At 42.0% G+C, this 21,479-nt stretch overlaps 1 protein-coding gene across 1 annotated transcript in view; it reads left to right on the top strand.

Annotated features, from left to right (window-relative positions):
- Window positions 1-19,378, top strand: part of ERC2 (ELKS/RAB6-interacting/CAST family member 2) — a 501,410-nt gene extending 482,032 nt beyond the window's left edge. Inside the window, exons 20-21 of the mRNA XM_066612969.1 lie at window positions 19,000-19,134; window positions 19,370-19,378. Coding sequence (XP_066469066.1) covers window positions 19,000-19,134; window positions 19,370-19,378 — 144 coding nt within the window. The remainder of the gene's footprint in view (window positions 1-18,999; window positions 19,135-19,369) is intronic.
- Window positions 19,379-21,479: the final 2,101 nt, after the last annotated feature.

Here is a 21,479-nt window from a genome sequence, read left to right as displayed (position 1 = left end):
TCTGACGCAAGGAGTTTTCAGAACAGAACCGGTCAGGTTTCTTTTGGTTCCTTATTTGATAAAATAAATGGGCTCATTTTCTGTTCTGTTCCAGTCTGTTTTGCAGAGGAAAATGTAAGTTGATACCCATTTTTCTTTCTCAACAGCTAACTGTTGCATGCTCATTGTACTTATTGGATGGCATCATTCCCACCTGATACTTGCTAACGCTAGAGCATGTAAGCAGATGATAATGGACTACGTAGTTGCTTGGCACCTTAAAAGGGGTGGAACTGATTCAAGCTGTTTGTGGGGTTCAGGCACAGAGGCAGGACTTGGAGTCTCAGAGTGCACGTAAGCACAGTGGGTGGGCAGGGTTAAAATATGCAAAATCAGCCTCTTTATTTCCACATATATTTTCACTTTTCCATATACTGGCATGTTTGGGCACTTACAAAGGAAATTTATGAAGTGTGGATTCTGTAACACAGTTTGATGTCATTGTTGCACATCACACACACTGTGGTTGGCTTCATTGTGCATCAACTTATGTATCCAGCTGCTATATTTTTTCTTTGCTTTTTGTGGATCCAACAATAATAGTTACAACCTGCAGTAAATCAGAGGCACTGGGTAGTGTCCACAGCTTGTACTGGCAGAAGCATCGCTAGAGGGGGAACGGTGCACTAAGTTTTGCAGAGAGCCTCCCTGCAGTGTGCAAGCGGCTTCCCCCTCCCGTTGGGAGCCATTCGCCTCTGTTCAGCCTCACCACAGCGTGCAAGCAGCTCCTCCCCTCCCCTTTGGAGCCATGTGGGGGGGGGAAATGGAGGCGAATGGCTCCTGATGGGAGGGGGAGGAGGCGGAGGCTCTCTGCAAAACTTAGTGCACTGCCTCCCCTCTAGCGACGCCTCTGTGTACTGGTGTAATGTGTGTAAACCACCTTCCTCATTCAACCGCTCCCTCCCAGAGCCCCTGAACCACCTGTAAAATATCTGCTGAGGTTCAGGGGACCCTCAGCAGCTGGATGGGATGTCGTATGGGAGGAGGCTATAGGGAGAGGGGGAACACCCAGAAGTCAGGGGTGGGAACTGCAAATGAAACATCTGCTCACATTTCACTTGGCCTTCGACCCAGCATAGATGTAGTTGTGTCAGGGTATCAATTTCCAGTCTGTCATCACTGGTAGTAACTACGTAGCTCAGTGGTGCTAAAACTAGTGGGTCACAACCTACCATTGAAACTTAAAAAGGTCACTTTCCCCTTAAGGGGAGTGATCCAGAAATGGGTGTCCCAACAGTGTCACAGCGATTGTGGTGCCGCGGACACTCAGAAGCATTTCAATGTACCTGGGGAGACTGTGCAGCCTCCCTGAGGGTCCTGGAGGCTCCCAGCCCCTCTGTGAGCTTCTCCTCCACAGCAGTAGTCTCCAATCTGCAGTTGGAGCCTCCCCAGCTTTGACTGGTCTATGACTGACACTTTGAGCCAGCACACCTGTGATAACTTGAAGGAGAGGAATGTCTCTCAGTGTTTTTGTTCCATTGTTTTGATTTTGTCTCATTGTTGGATAACTTTGCTTTCAGATAAAGTTTTTTAATCTTATTAATAATGTTATCGGCAACGAGACCACTGTATTCTCTTTCCATCTGGTAAGCTATAGGGGTCCCTAGGTTGCCTATAGAATATATTATAAATGTAAGGAAATATACTTTAAGTGGGTGAGTCTTTTCTTATGCTCAGTTAGTTCCAGTGTGTTTTCAGGTGCTAATATGCTGGTGTGGAACTGAAATCCTCTTTCAAATCAGGGATCTATATGGCAAACATTGGCTAATTAGTTATAATAAGCTAATATAAATTTGAAAGACGCTTATAAACAATAGAAGCTAATGATTCAGCTAAGGCTGTAGTCCTATGCACACTTTTGTGGGAGTAAGGAAATACAATGAACACAGTGGGCCTACTTCTGGGTAGGCTTGAGCTGTAAGTATTTTTTACAATAGGAAAAAGTAGGATTTCATGAATGCTCTCATTTCAGAAGTTCTGACCACATGAGAATAACAACATTACATGAAGGATTATTTGCTTCGCTTGCCTAAAAGACAGGACAGGCCCCTGCATCTTTCTATTTTTACATATATAAGAGAGGCATAACCCCATCCAGTCTTGGGCTTACAGAAACAGATCTCGCAGTCTGCCACCGTACATCTCAGTGTGGCCTTGCAAAAGATGTGCTTCTGTTGTCTGCTGCAGGCCCACTGCCACAAACAGCCGGAGGCCCTGCACACATACCAGTGGCTCACTAAGGCCATGCTGGAGCAGGTAAGGTGTCTGCAGAGATGAATCATGGATAGTTTGGGAGAGGAGTAGGGCAGGCAGTTTGAGAACAAGAGGGGTTGGATCTTGGCAGCAGATGTACATGCTAGGATCCTATTCCCCTTTTCCTGGCCCAACATGCCAGCAGCTTATGGGGAGGAAAGTAAAAAAAAAAATATTTTTACTGTCATCTCCTGGGCTGTCTGTTCAACCACCATCCCCCCCCCCCCGCAACATAGGATGTAACATGTGCTCCATTGGCGGTACTGCATTGTGTAGGGTGGTGGGGTTAGGATTGGGGCATGTGTTGTTTTGAACTTTCCTCTGGAATATTTCATATAATTATCAGTAGGAAAAGACAGTTTCCATAGTCTCTTAAAGATATTAATGTGGACTCCTAGAAATATGCAATTGCAGTCTAAGGCTGTTCAAACCATCAACTATAATATGGGGCTGGAAATAGACTGTCCTAGAAATACTAGAAATAGATTTCCTATCAGTCATATAGTGAGATCATAATCAATAATAGCAGATTTGCACATTGTATTATATAGTTGAATACTAACCCTGAGGAAGGTTTTGTCTTATAGTTTAGCAGTTTGAGTGTCCAAAAACCACAGGACTAGTAGGAAGTTGGTTTTGGAAATAATAAATAATACAAAATCAGGCTTTTAAACTATTCTTTGAGATTTTTGGAAGAACAGCCTGTACAGGCGCTGATTTTTTTTTTTAACATGCAGACTAACATTAGTTCAGCTGAAGTGCTATCTATAATGACTATTTCATGAAGTACGTTTGTAGCTTATGTTGGCAAGAACACATGTCTAATGGTCATTCCTGTTCAGTGTGCTAGAGAACAGTTTTGGTTTCTCAGCATAATGATTGGATTCTGTTTACCTGGCCTCTTCATCCTTAGTGCTAAAACCCTTTAAGAAGCTATCAGTGACAAGGAAGATAGATTTATATAGTGATAGTGAATGTAGATGTATTTAAAGCAGACTGTATGTTGTCCAGTCATTAATTTAAGTGTAAAACAACTCATCAACCAAAGCAATGTTTCTACCATATAGTTAATACTTTTTTAGTATGTGTCACTTTATTCCTGTAAAAACCACAACTGTAAAGAGTAAGGATATGTGAGCATCCTACTACTCATCCCAAATGTAAATTGAGCTTTTTGAGCATTTATGTTGAATGCTTAGATTTTTGAGTGTTCTATATAAACATCAACCAGTGCAATTTAGCTGCCATTCCCCTTTCTCTTCCAGTGGAAAAGCCTTCTGCCCCAAGTGGAAAAAGTTATGTTTTCCTCCTCAAGAAGGGGATCTTTTACTCAGGTGGTGAAGATTGTTTACAAGTAGAAATCTCTTTAGAACACTGGTTCTCAAACTTTTTAGCATCAGGACCCACTTTTTAAAATGACGCTCTATCAGGATCCACCTAGCTTTACCAGACTTCATAAAAAAAGATTTAGAAAGAAATAACACTTGATTTACTTATTTACAAGTAATAATAACCAGAAAAAGACCCTCAAACATTTATCTCGCTATATGTACACATGCTTGCAAACTGCAGGAGCAGATTTCTTTGCAGATTTCTTTCATTTTGAATAGCTTCAGAGTTTGAGGCAATTAATTATCTGATCTTTCCATCACCCATATAGTACCCACAATAAATCAAGTTGTGACCCACCAGTGGATCCTGGCCTGCAGTTTGGGAACCACTGATCTAGAACAGTTTTTCTCAAACTGTGGGTTGGGACCCAGTAAATGGGTTGTGAGCTAATTTCAGGTGGGTCCCCATTCTTTCCAATATTTAATTTTTAATATGTTAGACTTGATGCTACCATGACATGTGACTGCATTTGGGGAAATGTTATACATCTGTACTTTGAACAAGCTACTATGTATATTCTTTTAACAATGATAGTCAATGGGACTTACTCCTGGGTAAGTGTGGGTAGGATTGCAGCCTAGGATTGTTAAAAATTTTCCTGCCTGATGATGTCACTTCCGATCATGACATCACTTCCAGTGTGTCCTAACAGATTCTCATTCTAAAAAGTGGGTCCTGGTGCTAGATGTGTGAGAACCACTACTCTGGAAGAATATGTCAGGTTTAATCAAGAACTTTTGGCTATCCTTCTCTTTATTAATATCAATCATATTAAGCGGTTAATGCCTACCCATAAATGCATCTGCCTTTGAGACAGAGGAAAATTTGTGTCTGCCTAAAGTGGCCCAGATTGCAGACACGTTGTACCACAGAACTAGGTGCTGTTGATATATTTTATAAGTACAGGAGCAATACTATGGGTGGGGCCTAGTCAGGCATGTGCCATGCTCCCATGCTTAACCATGCCTCACCAGGTCCAGCAGCAAATTTGTTGCTGCTTCCCCATAACTTGATGAGTGTCCTTATTGAGTTGGGGTGGGGGTGGGGGATGGTATTCCTTCTCAACACCATTTCAGATTCCTGGAAGACCCATCCCCAGTGCAGCATTCTGGACATCAAGCAATTTTAAATGGTCCCAAAGAAAAAGGTCAGACCCACTGCAGCTGGTGGTCCCCCTATTGTCTGGTAAGCCAATAGGAAGCACTGGTCATAGTGAGTGGAGCAGTGGTGACATAAATAACATGAAGGAAGTCTCTCCTCCATGCTCTGCCCAATTTCTGAGCAGACAAAGTACTCATGCATATACATGGAAAGAGAAGACCACAAGCTAGTGCCTGAGGGCCTCCCCCTCCCAAAAAAAAACTGTTGCTGACTGTAAAAATGTAGAAGATCCTATTCATGATATTCCACATCATGTCTCCTCTGACACACAGATGAGCAATTTGGGTCCATTGTGGGAAGAGAAAAAGGGAGTGCCCTTCAAATTGGGGGAGTCTACTTCCAGTCTAGGCAGAGTACATTGTGGGGAAAGGGATCGATCTGTGTTTTGTTAAACGTCTTAAGAAATGTCAAGTTCTTTGTCTAATAAAACAAATTATGTATCCTCTAAAGAGATCCCTTCCTTTTATGCATTTTTGAATAATCCCTTAACAATTTCTATAATAGTGGAAGCCAAATTGGCATAGATACTGTTTTCATTGAGGACTTACTCCCCCAATACACAGCTATCTCAATTATTCTTTGGGCTTGGCTTCAATGCCTTGAGAATGGGATTGTTGTCTTTATTCTTGTACTAACTTGGCCAATAGTGAAAGTGGTGAAGGAGTTCATATACTCCACATTTATTTTTATAAATGTTAGATGAACAAAAAAGTCTGCTTTATCCTTGAATGCAGCCTGGATGAATTGCACATAAGGAAGCTAGGCTTTTTAAGGAGATATAACCTCTGCCCAACTTACTGGGTAAGCAACAACTGCCTTGTCCAAACACAGCTCCTGCCGTATCTTTTATTAATGCAAATACTTCCTTTCTAGTATCTTACACTTTATCATAGGAACAGTTTCAGTGTGCAAGAAAGGAAATCCACACCCTTGTTGATAATTAAAGTAGAAAGATTACTGATAATGTACATGAAAATGCTTTGAACTCTAGATGTGCCAAATATTACTATTATTATTATTATATTTTTTGACCCCATGTGCCTCACTTGTGCATACTTACATTAAACTTAGCTGCCAGTTTGTGATCCTATCAGTCTTGCCAAATGCGGCCCCGCAGGAGCTTTCCTGCAGCTAGAATTAGACCCTCCCCCTTTCAGATTAAGGAAATAATAGACCCCTTGTCTTCCCTTACTACAATGTTTCTTTGGTATTATGTTTCTGTACCGCACAATCATTGCCATCCTTGGCAAAGATAATTGAAATCAATTTGAATCAACTTGCTCACACCTATGGTATCTCATTTTTATTTAACTTCTGGTTGTGGTGTCTATATCTGTATACCATGTTGCATATTTTTTATACCAATAAATAAGGGGGGGGGGACGAGAAGCCTCAAAGGTGTACAAGAAACAGTTCAGTTTATTTGAGTCATATTATTTTTAGACATAGGGTATCAGATGCCTTAGATAAGCTTCCATAAGCAAATGTTTAGAAAAGTTTTGAACTTTTTTCCCCAGAGGGGAAAAAGAAAAGATCAGCAGGAAAGCCATAAGTGTTGAATAATGTGCTTTCTATTTCTTAGCAACAAGTGTTAACTATTTTTTCTATGTTAATATCTCATACAGAAATATTTCATTATCAGCCTGATATGGATAACTGATCAAAGCATATTTTGTTGGCCGGCCATTAAAAAAAAATGTTTCAATATTAAAATTTTAATTGGCATGTTGTGGTTTGCTGTTCAGTGTTTTGCTAGTCAAGCCAACTAAAGGCTTTGATTCAATAATGTCAGTAGAATTTAAGGCAAGTGTGGAGACACACATGCGTTCATGTAAAGTTATGCACGTGTAATCAAAGTGAATTAAATGGACAAGTACCTGCCTTGGGTTGCAATATGGGTTGCAATATGTGGGCTAAAATGTTAGTTATCTTTAATGTGCATGACTCAAGGAAACCGATACGGAGGTTGGTGTGTGCAATTATTTTATTCACAATTTTACAGCTGGGTGTCACCACTGGTGCTCCAATTATTTACGTAGGGAATTGACCAAAGAATCAGGGTCAGCTGAATATTGGGGTAGCTAAGTCACCTCCAGCCTCTACCTTCCTAAGGGAGAAGCCAGTGAAGCAAGGGATATTCTGGGCTAGGTGCGAAGTAGTTCAGAAGTCAGGTAAGAGATTATCATCAAAGTTGCAAGAAGCTTATTAAAGGAACAGGTTAATTGCAGGCATGCTTGTTTGAAATGTTCCTAGGTTATGATGTAAATGTGCATGTATTTGTATTTAGTGCACTGAGAGGAAAGGAAATGGAAATTATTTTCAGGGAAGGGCATTTAGGAGAGCCCTACACCTTTCTCCCCATTGCTAAGCTTGAAGTGGAAGAAAGTAGGAGTGAGACAGGCAGAAGGGAAGGTTGCAAAGGAGAAAAGAAGTTTCAAAGCATAATTATATCTGCTCAGTTTTGACAGTCTTGCAGGGGTCTAGAGCAGTGTTTCTCAAACTGTGGGTCAGGACCCACTAGGTGGGTTGCAAACCAATTTCAGGTGGGTCCTCATTCATTTCAATATTTTATTTTTTAATATATTAAACTTGAGGATACCATGGTATATGACTGCATTTGGGGAAATGTTACAGACCTGTACTTATAACAAGCTACTACGTATAATCTTTTAACAATGTTAGTCAATGGGACTTACTCCTGGGTAAGTGTGGGTAGGGTCGCAGCCTAGGATTGTTAAAATGTTCCTGCTTGATGATGTCACTTCCGGTCATGACATCACTTCTGGTGGGTCCTGACAGATTCTCATCCTAAAAAGCGGGTCCCGCTGCTAAATGTGTGAGAACCATTGGTCTAGGGTTCAGGGCAGCTTGTAGAATCTCTACCCTGATGCAACATACACATAGGTTGTTGTATCAGGTAGCATGACAACTCACTAGTCAAAATCCTGCAATATTTAAGGAGCTTTTGGTGTTACTCTTATGTGCTGCTCTGGTGGTGAGCAGGTTAATTCTTGTTATCAGGGCAGAAAGGGGCTCTGATGTGTTCTGTATTGGTGTGTAAATAAATGTATAACTTGGTGGGTGAATGGACTCGGAGCAGGTCATGATGTGCCTGTTCTTGGCACATAGTCAAGGGAAGTCCTTCAAATCAAAATGCAGATAGACAGGGGATGTTGCTAAAGGAGTTGATTCAAAACCTTCATGGTAACAGCTAAGATGCATGTGTTTAAGAAATATCTCACAACCAAGATGCAAATATAGTTTCAGATACAAATGTTAAGAGGATTGTCAGGCAGATACTGTATAGCTCACTGGAAAAGGGTCACATCATTGGAACGGTTACGTGCAAAATGCAGGTACAAGCAGGAAGTTACATAGTGACACTTATTCTGTGGACACAGGCAGAGTCCAGATGTCTTGATTCACAGTTGCAGGCACAAGCATGAGTTTCTGAAAGCAGGAATGGTACAAAATGCCATTCATTTTGAATACAAAACAGAAGGTGTGCTGAAAGGTGAAATTGGTAACAGGAGACTGCATGATGGAATTATGTTCTCTTCCTAGGGTGTGTGACATGAGATGGCAAGCAGAGTTCTTGGACTTGACCTGACTTTCAAGGAAAGCAGTGTCCAATGTTCATATCATCGATTTTGGGGTATATGGATTCGTAACATAATAGTCCATGATGGCAAGTAGTTGTCATAAGTAGGCAGGTTTGGCTTGAATGATACTGCTTGGCATCAAGGCATCTGCTGTCCAAGATTGGCCTGGGCTTCTGGTACAATTGTTGCTGCAATAACATGCAGGCTGGAGCTGTTGGTTCAATTGACTAGCAACCACAGACACACACCAACAATCTCTAGAGTGCCTGCCAGAGCAGGTAAGTTGGCAGAGGTGGCATTCTATGGGAGGTTCTATGGGATTAGTTGGGGGCATTTCAAGGGTGGGCTTGGGGTGGGTATTGCTGGTAGTTCCAGCACAAATATCCTATGCCCCCAGTCCAAACTTGACATGCCCCTCTGGATCCACTCAGATGTATTCCAGCCAAAGAGCTGGCATAAATCAGAGTAGACCCATTGGGGACAAGGCAGCAACAGAGTAGGTAAGTGAAAAAGATTTTACTTACCTCTCTGTTGCTGCCTTGTCCTCAACATACAACATACAACATGTTGTCCTGTCCATAACATACAACAGAGTCATACAACAGAGTCTGCACCAGTGCTGCTGCATGCTCTGGGTCAGCCCAGGGTAAAATTGTGCTGATATAGTTACTTAAAGTTTTATAAAGAAGTTCAATAAAGCAATAAATACTGTCCTTGGCAGAAAGACTTGCTGATATTCAAAGTGTATACATGTTCAAAGATGACACCTTCCCACTTTTAATGCATTGAATGATGTTCTGTATCCAAGACTTTTTTTTAGCTTTGCATGTGTGTTTGTTTATGTTATTTATCCAACTATTTATACCTCCTCTTCCTGCCCCCAAGAGGTCCTCAAAGCAGCTTTTCTTTTAGAGCTGATATGTTTGCTTAAGTCCAGGTGGTTTGGCCAAGTAATTTTTGAATTTTCTTTAGAGCTGTTTACCAGGACTGAATTAAAGTGATGGAATTAGTAAGATATACATGAGTCAATGGAGAAAGATCTCTCTCTCTCTCTCTCTCTCTCTCTCTCTCTGTGTGTGTGTGTGTTTGTGTGTTAAGACTGCAAGAATATTATGAGATTGTTGTACAGGTGCCAGTGAATGCTGCTTATGAGAAATTTTGAAACAAATTTCAAAGGTCCCTGCTTTGTTGAAACATTCAAGGAATTTTGAGGGAAGCATTTTGATATATTTTTGAAAAGACTAGTGACATTTTTTTCGAGGTGTGGAAGGTGTTTGATATTGCATGTTTGTCACCAAGTTTCACCTAAAGCAAAATTTCAGTATGAATGTATAGGTTTCCACTTGGTAGGAAAAGCTGAAAAAAGGAGAAATCAAATTAGGAAAGAAGGTCTTGATAAAGACATTTCTGTGATTGTCACATATTTTGTGATTGCTCATACTATTTACCAATTACTCTAATGTACTCCCTATGATGATGATGATGATAGCGTAGCCAAAATTGTTTTTGTTCTTCACATTGGTAGAAAAATTTCACTTGAAGCTAGTTTAGGGCCCAATCCTATACAGTGTGTGGGGGCTCACTGCCAGCACGCACTGTCGCAAATGTGTCATAAAGGAGTGCTAGGACAGTGGAGAGGTAGGTGGGGGCATGGGGGAAGGTGGGGAGGAGGCCTCTGGGGTGGAGGGACGTGGGCAGAGGGCAGCGAGGAAGCGTGCCAGGGGGAGGGAGATGGGACCAGTGCAGCTTTGCTCCACCAGATCTGAACCTCTGTTTCATGCAGCCGACCCAACACAGAGGCTCAAAGTTCTATGCAACACTTGGGTTGACATAGAATCAAGTAGCCTCATTGCGGGACTATTTGGCTTACCCAGGGGAAGGGGACAAAAGTCCCCTTGTCCTGAGGAGCTGCGGAGCGTGCAGGATGCAGCGGCAGCCATTTTTGTCATCGCTGCAGCCCTGGTTGCCAGGAACACGGGATTGGGCTTCCTGAAAATAATTGCATATTGATAAAGGTTTTGACGTCTGCTGAATCTGACTATGCTATGATATTTTATTCTAAAGTAGCTTTCCGGAGTCTTACAGAAATGATACTCGAGAAAAGCGCCACAATTAGTATTTTGAGGAGCACATCCATATTACTTTTCTGTAAAGCTTTGGTCTTTAATTTGAATATAAGAATACTACAGAGTTTTTCATACAGAAAATAATTTTTCCTCTGGAGTACATTATTTTGACTTCATGAGCTATAGTTCATTTTTAAATGGGGTTGTACTTAAATGTCCTATAATGGTAGTTCTTTGTATGTGCTCTTAAGAATCTGAAATGGTCTATTTTGTGTGAATATTGTTCCCAATACATCAAATGTTTAATGCATAGGTAAACAGAAGGACATTCACTGAAGACCTTTGATTTCAGAAACATTTTCTTTTTGAACCTAAGGCCATTCAAAAAGTGAAACATTGCTGAATAATATTGTCTGTTTAGTTGAGCTTATCTTGCAATATGCCTTATCTTATCAACGTGTCTTATCAATAGCACAAGAACATGACTTTCATTGCTTGGTTTCCATTGGTCTTAACTGTTGAAGAATTTACTGGCCTGGGGCCTGCTTAAGGTGATAATCTCCCAGGGCTAGTTTGTATCATACATTTTGCTTTCCTAAATCATAGAAAAATTCCCCTATAAGTGTGCTATAGAAATGGAATTAGAATTCTCTGAAACCATACTTGTGTCTTCATTATAGCTATAGTTTGCAATTCTGTGCATGGATAACTTCTGCAATAATTTTGATCAGAAGAACAAAATGTGTCGTCATGTTATCTCTCCTTCATTCTATGCTGAATTGTTGTTGAGATTCCGTCTGTTGAAACAAAGTATAAATATATGTGAATAGTTTAAATTATATTTCACTTTGCAGCTGCAATCATGCTTTAAAGATTGCAGTTACGTGCTTTGTAGAGGAAAGTTTAATTCCACTGGATTGTGGAATCACATTCTTTGAAAACAATCAATATCCATCCAATGGCGTAACTGTGGGGTGGGGCAAGGAGGACAAATGCCCTGGGCACTAGGCTGGGGGTGTGGCACCATGCTGCCTCCCAGACCCTCCAAAGGCCTTAAAAAGATCTGGAGGGCTTAAAAAGAAAGGAGGGCCGTGAAAAGAAAGGAGGGTTTAAAAAGATCACTTTCATTTTCACAGAGGAAACCAGAAGTGATGCTTTAAAGCCCTTCTAAGGGCTTTTGAGGGCTGGGCAGGCTTCTCTGACCCTCAGAATGCCTTCTAAAGGAATTAAAACCTTACTTCTGGTTTTCTCCGTGAAACCGGAGATATTCTGGAATGTTGAAGGTTTTCATTTTAACAAAAGAGCAGCAGAATTCTGAAGGTGGGTATGGAGAGGCAGTTGGCCTGGATGACCTTCTAGTATCCTGGAGTGTGGATCTTAGGGACGTGCAACATTTTGGTGAAGGTCATCCCACCTGTCATACCAACTCAGGGCCCAATCCTATCCAATTTTCCAAAGCCGGTGCAATTGTACCAATGGGGCATGCACTGCATCTTGTGGTGGGGCAGCAGTCACAGAGGCCTCCTTGAGGTATGGGAACATTTGTTCCCTAACCTTGGGGCTGCATTGCAGCTGCACCAGTGCTGGAAAATTTGATAGGATTGGGACCTCAGGCAGTTGAGTTTTTATCAAACTAGAAATGAAATGGGGACACCTCAAAATGAGTTTGTAGTTTCTGTATGCCCAGAGTACTCTCTAGGTACACAGAAGCAAATATACTTGTATTAAAAGAGAAAGGTAGGACCCAAACCACCCTGACAACATCTTGAGAGACCCCCACAAGCTATGGAGAGTTGAAGGTACCACTTGGCGAACAACAACAGGAGAATGATAGGATGGGGAAGGGAGACGGATTTGGCTCTCTTGAACTTTTAACAGCTTTGTTGTTTGGCAGCAGCTTTTCAGTGCGGAGCTGCAATCATTTTGTTGCAGGTCCTTCTTGTTCAATATTAGTTACAAAACACTTATGGCCCAATCCTATCCAAATTTCCAGTGCCAGTGCTACTGTGCCAATGGGGTATGCACTGTTTCCTGTGATGGGAAAGTAGTCACAGAGGCCTCCTCAAGGTATGGAAACATTTGTTTCCTTACCTCAGGGCTACATTGAGACTGCACTGGTACTGGAAAGTTGGATAAGGTTGGGCCCTTAGTGATCTATTTTCACTGTGTATCCAGAAACAGATAATATGAGGTTTGCATAGTCTAATATTTATTTTACACACACACACACACACACACACACACACACACACACACACAAACAAACAAAGGCTGGGTATGTTCAAAGTAGTATAGGAAACATTTTATTCTGCTTTGTGATAAATAGGAGCAGGTTTGGTCAATAATCTTTGGAAGAATTTTGAAGGAAAGCCAGGAAACTGCAGGAAGTGCAGGCACGATGAAGTCAGTAGGTGGCGCTCTTCCCCCCAGATCAGTATTGTTCTGTGTCTGTAGGACATGGTACTGCTGTTTTTCAGATAACCTAAGCTTTTAAACACATGTGGTCAATAAAAATCCCATCGCTTTTTTTTCTCTTTTTTTCTTTTTGCAAGTGTAGAGGTATAAAGCCCTTGGGGTCCTGGACAAATTCCAATCTAGTTAATTAATTTCTTCCTGAAATAAAACTATACCTGGCATTTCAAAGCCTACTGAACCTTAAAAGAATTAGTAAGTAAAACAGGCAGCTGTAATTCACAGTATTTGGTTTAAAAGCTTGATAAAGATAATTATAAAACATCCCATATTTTCTAGTTGCTTTATACCTACCCCCCACTCCCAATAAAACTTCTGATTGTGGCACATTTGGAAACCTGAAGCCACAGAAGACTCTGAAAGTCTGTATTTCAGCTTAGAAAAAATGACTCCCGTGAAAAAAGTAGTTCAATATAGAAATTCTTTTTAACAGAACCACAAGAGAAGTCATAATCTAACCTTAAACTTTTTTGTTCTGTCATCCTAGCCCAGCGGTTTTCAAACTCTCAGGGAGAGTTTGAGCCTCTCTGAGTTCTTGCGGGGGTGGGGGGAGGCAGCGGCATGAATGTCAGGATCACGCCTCTCAAGGGGGCTGCAGGGGCTTGGGTCCACATACCGAAGCCTCCTGCAGCCTTCCGGAGGTGTGGGGAGCCCTGCGTGACCTTCTGCAGGGCTCCCTGCAGCTTCAGAAGTGAAAGTGGAGCGATTGCGCTCCACTTCTGCTTTAGCGGAGGCGGGGCACAATCGCTGCGCTTTAGCTTTCAAAGGTGCGGAGAGCCCTGCAGAAGGTCACGCAGGGCTCCCTACACTTCCGGAAGGCTGCAGGAGGCTTGGTTAAGTGAACGCAAGCCCCTGCAGCCGCCCTGAGTGGCGCAATTGCACCGCTGCCTCCTCCCTGCTTCCTGGCTATCCCCACCCCTTAAGGGGAAACAGGTCAGGGCCCACAGGCTGGGGTGTCACAACGCCCCAGTTTGAAAAGCCCTGCCCTAGCCAAATGGTAACTTACTGAAACAAATTGTCATGCCCGGAGAAAATTCTGATATCTTACTAACATTCCAGAAGTATTGTTAAAGAAACAAGTTATAATCAAGAGACATAAGAAATTTAGGATGTCTGATCAAATTGTAATGCCTACTACAATTTTAGCAGTACCAGTGTGCCAATTTTACGTACAGTTTGGATTCAGGAAGGAATATTAAAAGCGGTTTATTTCTGTTTCAGCACCAAATTAAGAAGATGGCATCATTCATTCACAGTTCTTATCCCATGACAAGCCTAATCCCCAACACCTCATTTACAGGAAACATTTTCAGGATTGCATATATCATCTTGTTTAACTTGTGCATTTTTATAGGGTACAGTTGAAAGGTAGGAAATTTAAGGCTGTGCATCAATAAGAAAATAAACGAATAAAAGTTTCAGGATTTCTTGCAAAGAAGAAAGGCATTGTAAGGCTGACAGTGACTAAACTGCTACTTGTGAAGAACCTACGAACATCTTCTTTCTCCCTGCTTGTAGGAAAAGTTACTTGTTGGATACATGAATTTTGGGCAGGACCAATCATTGCAATACTTGGCATGGTGTAGATATGAAAGGTTTTTTTTTGCTGTGTGATTTGTTATATGTTTTAAAATTCTTTAAAGAACATTGCAGGTCAGTAACAGGCTTTCTTTATTCTGCAGGCCGTTCCCACTTAGGATGCCAGTTGCAAATTCATATTAAATTATGACTTCACTCATTCATTGAAAAGTAAACTCACTTTGCCCTCTAGATAATACACTGCTCAAAACAATAAAGGGGACACTTAAACAACACATCCGAGATCTGAATGAACGAAATATGCCTATTAAATACTTTGTTCCTGACATAGTTGAATGTGCTGACAACAAAATCACACAACAATCATAAATTGAAATCGCATTTATCAACCCATGGAGGTCTGGGTTTGGTGTTATACTCAAAATTGAAGTGGAAAAACACACTACAGGCTGATCCAACTTCGATGTAATGTCCATAAAGCAAGTCAAAATGAGGCTCAGTAGTGTGTGTGGCCTCCACGTGCCTGTATGACCTCCCTACAACGCCTGGGCATGCTCCTGATGAGGTGGCGGATAGTTTCCTGAGGGATCGCCTTCCAGACCTGGACTAGAGCATTCACCAACTCCTGGACAGTCTGTGGTGCAACGTGGCGCTGGTGGATGGAGCAAGACATGATGTCCCAGATGTGCTCAGTTGGATTCAGGTCTGGGGAACGGGCGGGCCAGTCCATAGCATCAATGCCTTCATCTTGTAGGAACTGCTGACACACTCCAGCCACATGAGGTCTAGCATTGTCCTGCATTAGGAGGAACCCAGGGCCAACCGCACCAGCATATGGTCTCACAAGGGGTCTGAGGATCTCATCTCGGTACCTAATGGCAGTCAGGCTACCTCTGGCGAGCACATGGAGGGCTGTGTGGCCCCCCAAAGAAATGCCACCCCACACCATTACTGACCCACTGCCAAACCGGTCATGCTGGAGGATGTTGCAGGCAGCAGAACGTTCTCCCTGGCATCTCCAGACTCTGTCACGTCTGTCACATGTGCTCAATGTGAACCTGCCTTCATCTGTGAAGAGCACAGGGCGCCAGTGCCGAGGTTGCCAATCTTGGTGTTCTCTGGCAAATGCCAAACGTCCTGCATGGTGTCGGGCTGTCAGCACAACCCCCACCTGTGGACGTCGGACCCTCATACCACCCTCATGGAGTCTGTTTCTGACTGTTTGAGCAGACACATGCACATTTGTGGCCTGCTGGAGGTCATTTTGCAGGGCTCTGGCAGTGCTCCTCCTGTTCCTCCTTGCACGAAGGCGGAGGTAGCGGTCCTGATGCTGGGTTGTTGCCCTCCTACAGCCTCTTCCACGTCTCCTGGTAGCGCCTCCATGCTCTGGACACTACACTGACAGACACAGCAAACCTTGCCACAGCTCGCATTGATGTGCCATCCTGGATGAGCTGCACTACCTGAGCCACTTGTGTGGGTTGCAGACTCTGCCTCATGCTGCCACTAGAGTGACAGCACCGCCAGCATTCAAAGGTCACCCAAACATCAGCCAGAAAGCATAGGGACTGCGAAGTGGTCTGTGGTCACCACCTGCAGAACCACTCCTTTATTGGGGGTGTCTTGTTACTTGCCTATGATTTCCACCTGTTGTCTACTCCATTTGTGCAACAGCATGTGAACTTGATTGTCAATCGGTGTGGCTTCCTAGGTGGACAGTTTGATTTCACAGAAGTGTGATTGACTTGGAGTGACATTGTGTTGTTTAAGTGTTCCCTTTATTGTTTTGAGCAGTGTGTTTTTGGCCTTCAAGAAGAAGGCTTGCGTCAGTTTTGTTATTAGGGTCAATTCACACATTGTATTCTTCAGGCATGGGATGGCTTCTTGCAAGTTGATAACTGTGTATTTGCATGGTTCTATGCGTGTTGTCAATTTGTCTGCACGTGAGACACAGAAGATAGGTTGTATTGGGGCCAATGAGAAGTGATGCCAGCAAGCAAGTTTATCAGTCATCTGCTGGGATGGTTTCTTGGGTTGTTTCAAGTGTTGCAGGGCTAGTTGGCTAAAACATGGTAAACATCCCAATTTAGAAAGGGGTGTTAAGGCAGACAATTCGGTGAGCAAACCCACCAGGGGATCTGCAGTAGCCTTAGTCAATTTCAGGGATAGAAGTAAGGAAAGGAAGCTGAAAGAGCTTCACAGAGAAGGTTAACTCTGAACCAACTCTGAGAAAAAAGGCTGAGCCATTTTTCATTGTGCTCAGGGGAAGAAGGAATGAGCAAGAGGAGAAAGAAGGCTGGAAAGAGAAATGAATTTTCAAATACTTGCCCTAGTCACTGGATGAGGTTGGTTCTTGGGTTGTGAAAGGGAATTTGAGTGCTTGACATAGCACCAATGAGTAATTTTTAGGCATTAGGAAGAAAGGAACTGTGCACCCAGGGGGTCTGCAACCAGATCTATTATAGGGAATTTGGCCACAATTCAACATATAGCCTGTTGTCTGAGATGAGCTCATCCCAGACCATTCTTTTGTTGTGCGATTGTCCTTAGTTGATTTCCTATTGCTCAACCCTTGTCTTCTATTGTGTCACACCCTGAGAAGGGTGCAACTGGAGATTTCTCAGTTGCTTGGGAAACCTGTGTCCTGATTTGCACAAGACCTTTCATTGGATTGTCAGTGAAGTTTCTGAGTGAAGCCAGAGACTAAAAGCACAGGGCTTGTGACCTCAAATGGTCCTGTTGATCTCACAGCTAGGAAGGTCTCAGGATGTGCCATGATTTGCTGATCTGAATAGGATGGTCAAGCAGAGTGTGAACAGTTGTGGAATTTTCAATTTTCCAAAGACAAGACTTCTTACAAGCCAGCAGGTGTGTGTGTGTGTTGCTCCAGCTAACCAAAACTGGCTTTTTTACCCAAAGCCCTGTGGGTTATGGTGCTCTCACACCATCATCCTGAGCAAAAGCAACATGAAAAGAACCTGGCTAAGGTTCACCTGGCACACATCCAGCACCACACACACGTGCACATATTTATGAGGAAACACTACACCATAGCATTTGAATGTACTTGTGTACCATGCAGATTGCTGTGTGTATTTGCATACAAAGTGTAAAGGAGTTGGATACTTTGTTGGGCATGGCTGACCAGTGTAAAAAAAGTATTTTTTCCCAAAAAGTCCATGGAAATTATTAGCCCACAATTTTTCCCTAGCCCTCTGGTACCCCCATAGACCTGTCATAGTCATTTTTGCATATTAAAAGCCCCCAAGGGAAAAAGAAGAAAGAACTGGTTCCTTCTGATTTGTATAAGCTTCCCAACCTGTTTGACTGGAGACAATTCTTACTCACTATAGGAAACCAGGCTAGGTTGATGTTTACAAGTCAGACCTAAAGGAGTTCTATAGCTTGTGGCCTAAGTGATATCATAGTGTGCATTTCAGAAGAGTGAGCTAAAGGTTAAGCTTTATATGATATGGAATAATTGGGATGTGATATAAAGCAGACAAGCCAATGTCTTTTATTGGACCAGTTTCTTCTGGTGGTGTAGTAATAACATAAGCCTTTGGTTCTAATGTTTCACAAAGGAGAATGGAAAGGTAGCTGGTGCTTAGTTAAGGGGGAGAGAGAGAAAGAGAAAGAGAGATTACATTATCTTAAGGACTTTGTGTAGATAGAATTCTAACAAAAATATTTTAAACCTTTAAACACATCTTTAAACAGCATGTTAACCAGCATATGTTTTCAGAAAATTGGAATGATCCAACAGCTCATGATCTCTGTTAAAGCTATTTCAGAGTTTTCCCCAGGAAACACATGCTTTTCAGAAACATCTTTTGTAGGTGTGGCACAAGTTTTCTTACAGCAAATGACCTTTGAAAGGTGTGCATAGGATTCAAAATTTGTGATATTTCTAAAGCTTGTTGTTGAGAAGCCAATTAACTGTAGGGACATGAATTAAGAATGTCAGTGAGGCTCAGTGAAACTGCTGAGATAAAACTTTGTGGATTCATGGAGTAGTCAAAGTACTGGGTTTTGCAGCACTGCTGAAGCTAAGAAGGCATGGGCTAAGTCAGTTTCTTGAATGGGAGACACAGACAATCCCTAAGTCAATGCAGGACACACCTGCAAAAGAAACAAGGGGATTTAAGGTATTTTCCTGGTTATAGAGCAGGCCTGCCTAATTCCACAGGACAATGACCAAGCCCCTGTTTTTACAGTCCCTGGCAGGTAGCTGAAACAGTAAGCTTATCAAGGTGTCCTGGTAGGTTATCATTCATGACTGTGTGTTGGGTTTGATGAGTCACAAGCTACACAGACTTGTTTATAGAGGCAGGTGTAAGATTTGAATCTCAGAATGTTAGAGTTGGTTTTAGGGGGAAAAATGGGATTTATTGTAATGCAAACCTAGCTGACATTCACTTGGATTGATGTCTTTTGAGTATTTACTGGCATTCTGTTTCCTTCAATCCCAACAGACCCAGAATAGGATGAAACTGATGGCAGACAACTATGATGATGACCATCACCACTACCATCACCATCACCACCACCACCACCACAGATCCCCTGGGAGGACACAGCACTCCAATCATAGGCCCTCTCCAGAGCAGGTTGGTTTTGTCTCTCCTTACCTTCATACTTACTCTCTTGCCATGCCAAATTTCAAGTTAAAATAAATGTTCCGAAGAAAGAATAAGCAATATAAGTGATATGCTCTTTGAACTGAAACTAATAGCTTTGTTATTTATTTCCATCACTCAAAGAATCTAAATGTTTTCCTTCCTATTTCCGTTTGGTTTTTTACTCCTCTTGTGATGATTTTCTTTCCTCCTTTTGCTTTGATAGCATTTCTGAAGAGTCCTGATTCACCTATTAAAAACAATGTTACTGAAGAATCAATTTTTTAAGTGGATGTCAGGATTTTTATTTAGATAGCTGTTCAAGTATAATTTATTATGGTTGTCTTTTATTAGCTCTAGCCATTATAACAGGGTTGAATCTGCTCTCCTGATTTCACATAATGTTGACCTTATAAAAGTAAATGCTCAGGTACACTTGGTCCTGTCATATCAAATTGTCAAAACAACTCAACAATTTCATTTGCTTCTAGTTTTAGAAACCAAACTTGGAAGACCCTGGCGTTCTATGGTAGTTTCTGTCATAGGTGCTGTGTCTTCACCATAGGCTAGGACAATTTTAGAAATTGTATACAAGGTATTTTTTCAGGAAAAGTGAGCAAGCTACTTTTCCCAAAAGATTTTGGGAATTCTAAAATTAAATCCATTGTTTGCCAAGCTATATTTTGAAGTTGAAAGCTCAAAATCCTCAAAAAGCAAAATGGCCTCTAACTAAAAGGGGGATGGTTATAACTTTTAAACAGATGGCAGTAACGCTGGTTTTACATCTATTGCTGTGTTTTCAATTCTCACTAATGCAATTAACCTAGTAGAAAAAGAAGTACATTCTTTTTGTTGAGCAAAAACTTCTTGAACAAAATTTTAGTTTGAAATGTGTTTGGAAAAATATGGCTTTTATTAAAGACAGTTTTCAGGTGATTTCTGTCCGGAGATGAAAAGAAAGTGAATCAAACCAAGTATTAGGTTTCAACGTATCTAGATTCTGTAGAAAAAAGTGGTTCAGTCCAATTCCCTACAGGCCCATAGTACTCATCACTGCTGACAGAGTGCATGTTGCATGATTGGGGGAGGGGGTGATCAGATGGCCCAGGAGAAGAAAATAAAAATCTTTGTTACTTACCTCCCTGTAGACTGCCTGACTTCCAAAGAGTCTCCTTGGACCTACACCAGCTATTTAAATCCAAGGAGACTTGGGGTGGTTTGCGGGAAAGAATGGGGCGTAGGATCTGAATATGCACAGCTGCTGCCAAGATTCTTTCCCTCCATTCCCTCCCTTCCACTGATGTCCATTCCATGCCCCAAACTGCCCCAGTCCTCCCTTGAACACCCACGAACCACCCCCTCCCACCTCCATCATGCCCCTACCCTCCCTCTTTCTGCCCTCTGCATACCCCACCAACCTACCTGAGTCTGTGGGCCTTCCCTGACCCACCACCATGTGCAGGGCTGCTCTACCCTCTCCACAAGCAGTGCATGGCTTATCATGCTGCCAGAGTGCCTTTTACAACTGTCATAAGGCAGAATCCGCCACCTGAATGCCAGTTGGCTGTTAGAGTGTGAAGAAAAAAACGGTATAGTGGAAGGTTGCTGTGAGCCATAGTTCAGGGAAGTGAAAGCAGAAAGATCTGAGAAATAATAGTAATAATAATGCAAATAAAAATGATAGAAAATGCAGATTGTGCAAAGAAACTGAAGAATACTTGGTTCCTGCAAGAAGATCGAGCAGACTGATTGTAAATTTAGACATGATACAGTGACTCAAATGATCCATTGGAGTTTTTGTGGAAACTACAACATCAAAGCAGTCAATAATTGATGGGAGCATGGACCAGAAAAAGTGATAGAAAATGAAAAAGCAAAGATCTTGTGAGATTTTCAGATACAAACTGATAAGGTTTTGGCGCACAACACACCAGACATTACAGTAATTGAAAAAAAATACAGTGACCATCATCGATATGACAGTACCTGGCATAGTACCTGGATAGTAGGATAGATGAGAGAGAATTTGCAAAAATAAGTGAATGTCAGGATCTAAAAATGGAAATCCAAAGATTTCAGTGCAAACCAGCAGTGGTCACCCCAGTGGTGATCGGCACATTAGGAGCAGTCCCAAAAATGCTTGAATCACATTTACATGACCACTGACAAATTACTATCGGTCAAATTAGAAAAACCACTCTGCTTGGTTCAGCACACATTATTCACGAATACATTGCGATGTCCTAGGCCTCTGGATAGGGCCCGACTAGTAATTAACACCAAGTCCAGCTAAAGAACCAGCAGCTGTGTCATGAGTAATAATGATGATGATAATA

Source organism: Tiliqua scincoides, chromosome 2 (genome assembly GCF_035046505.1).
Source record: "Tiliqua scincoides isolate rTilSci1 chromosome 2, rTilSci1.hap2, whole genome shotgun sequence".
NCBI lineage: Eukaryota > Metazoa > Chordata > Lepidosauria > Squamata > Scincidae > Tiliqua > Tiliqua scincoides.
Note: the sequence above shows the minus strand (reverse complement) of the source record. Positions and strands in the feature narration are given on the sequence as shown.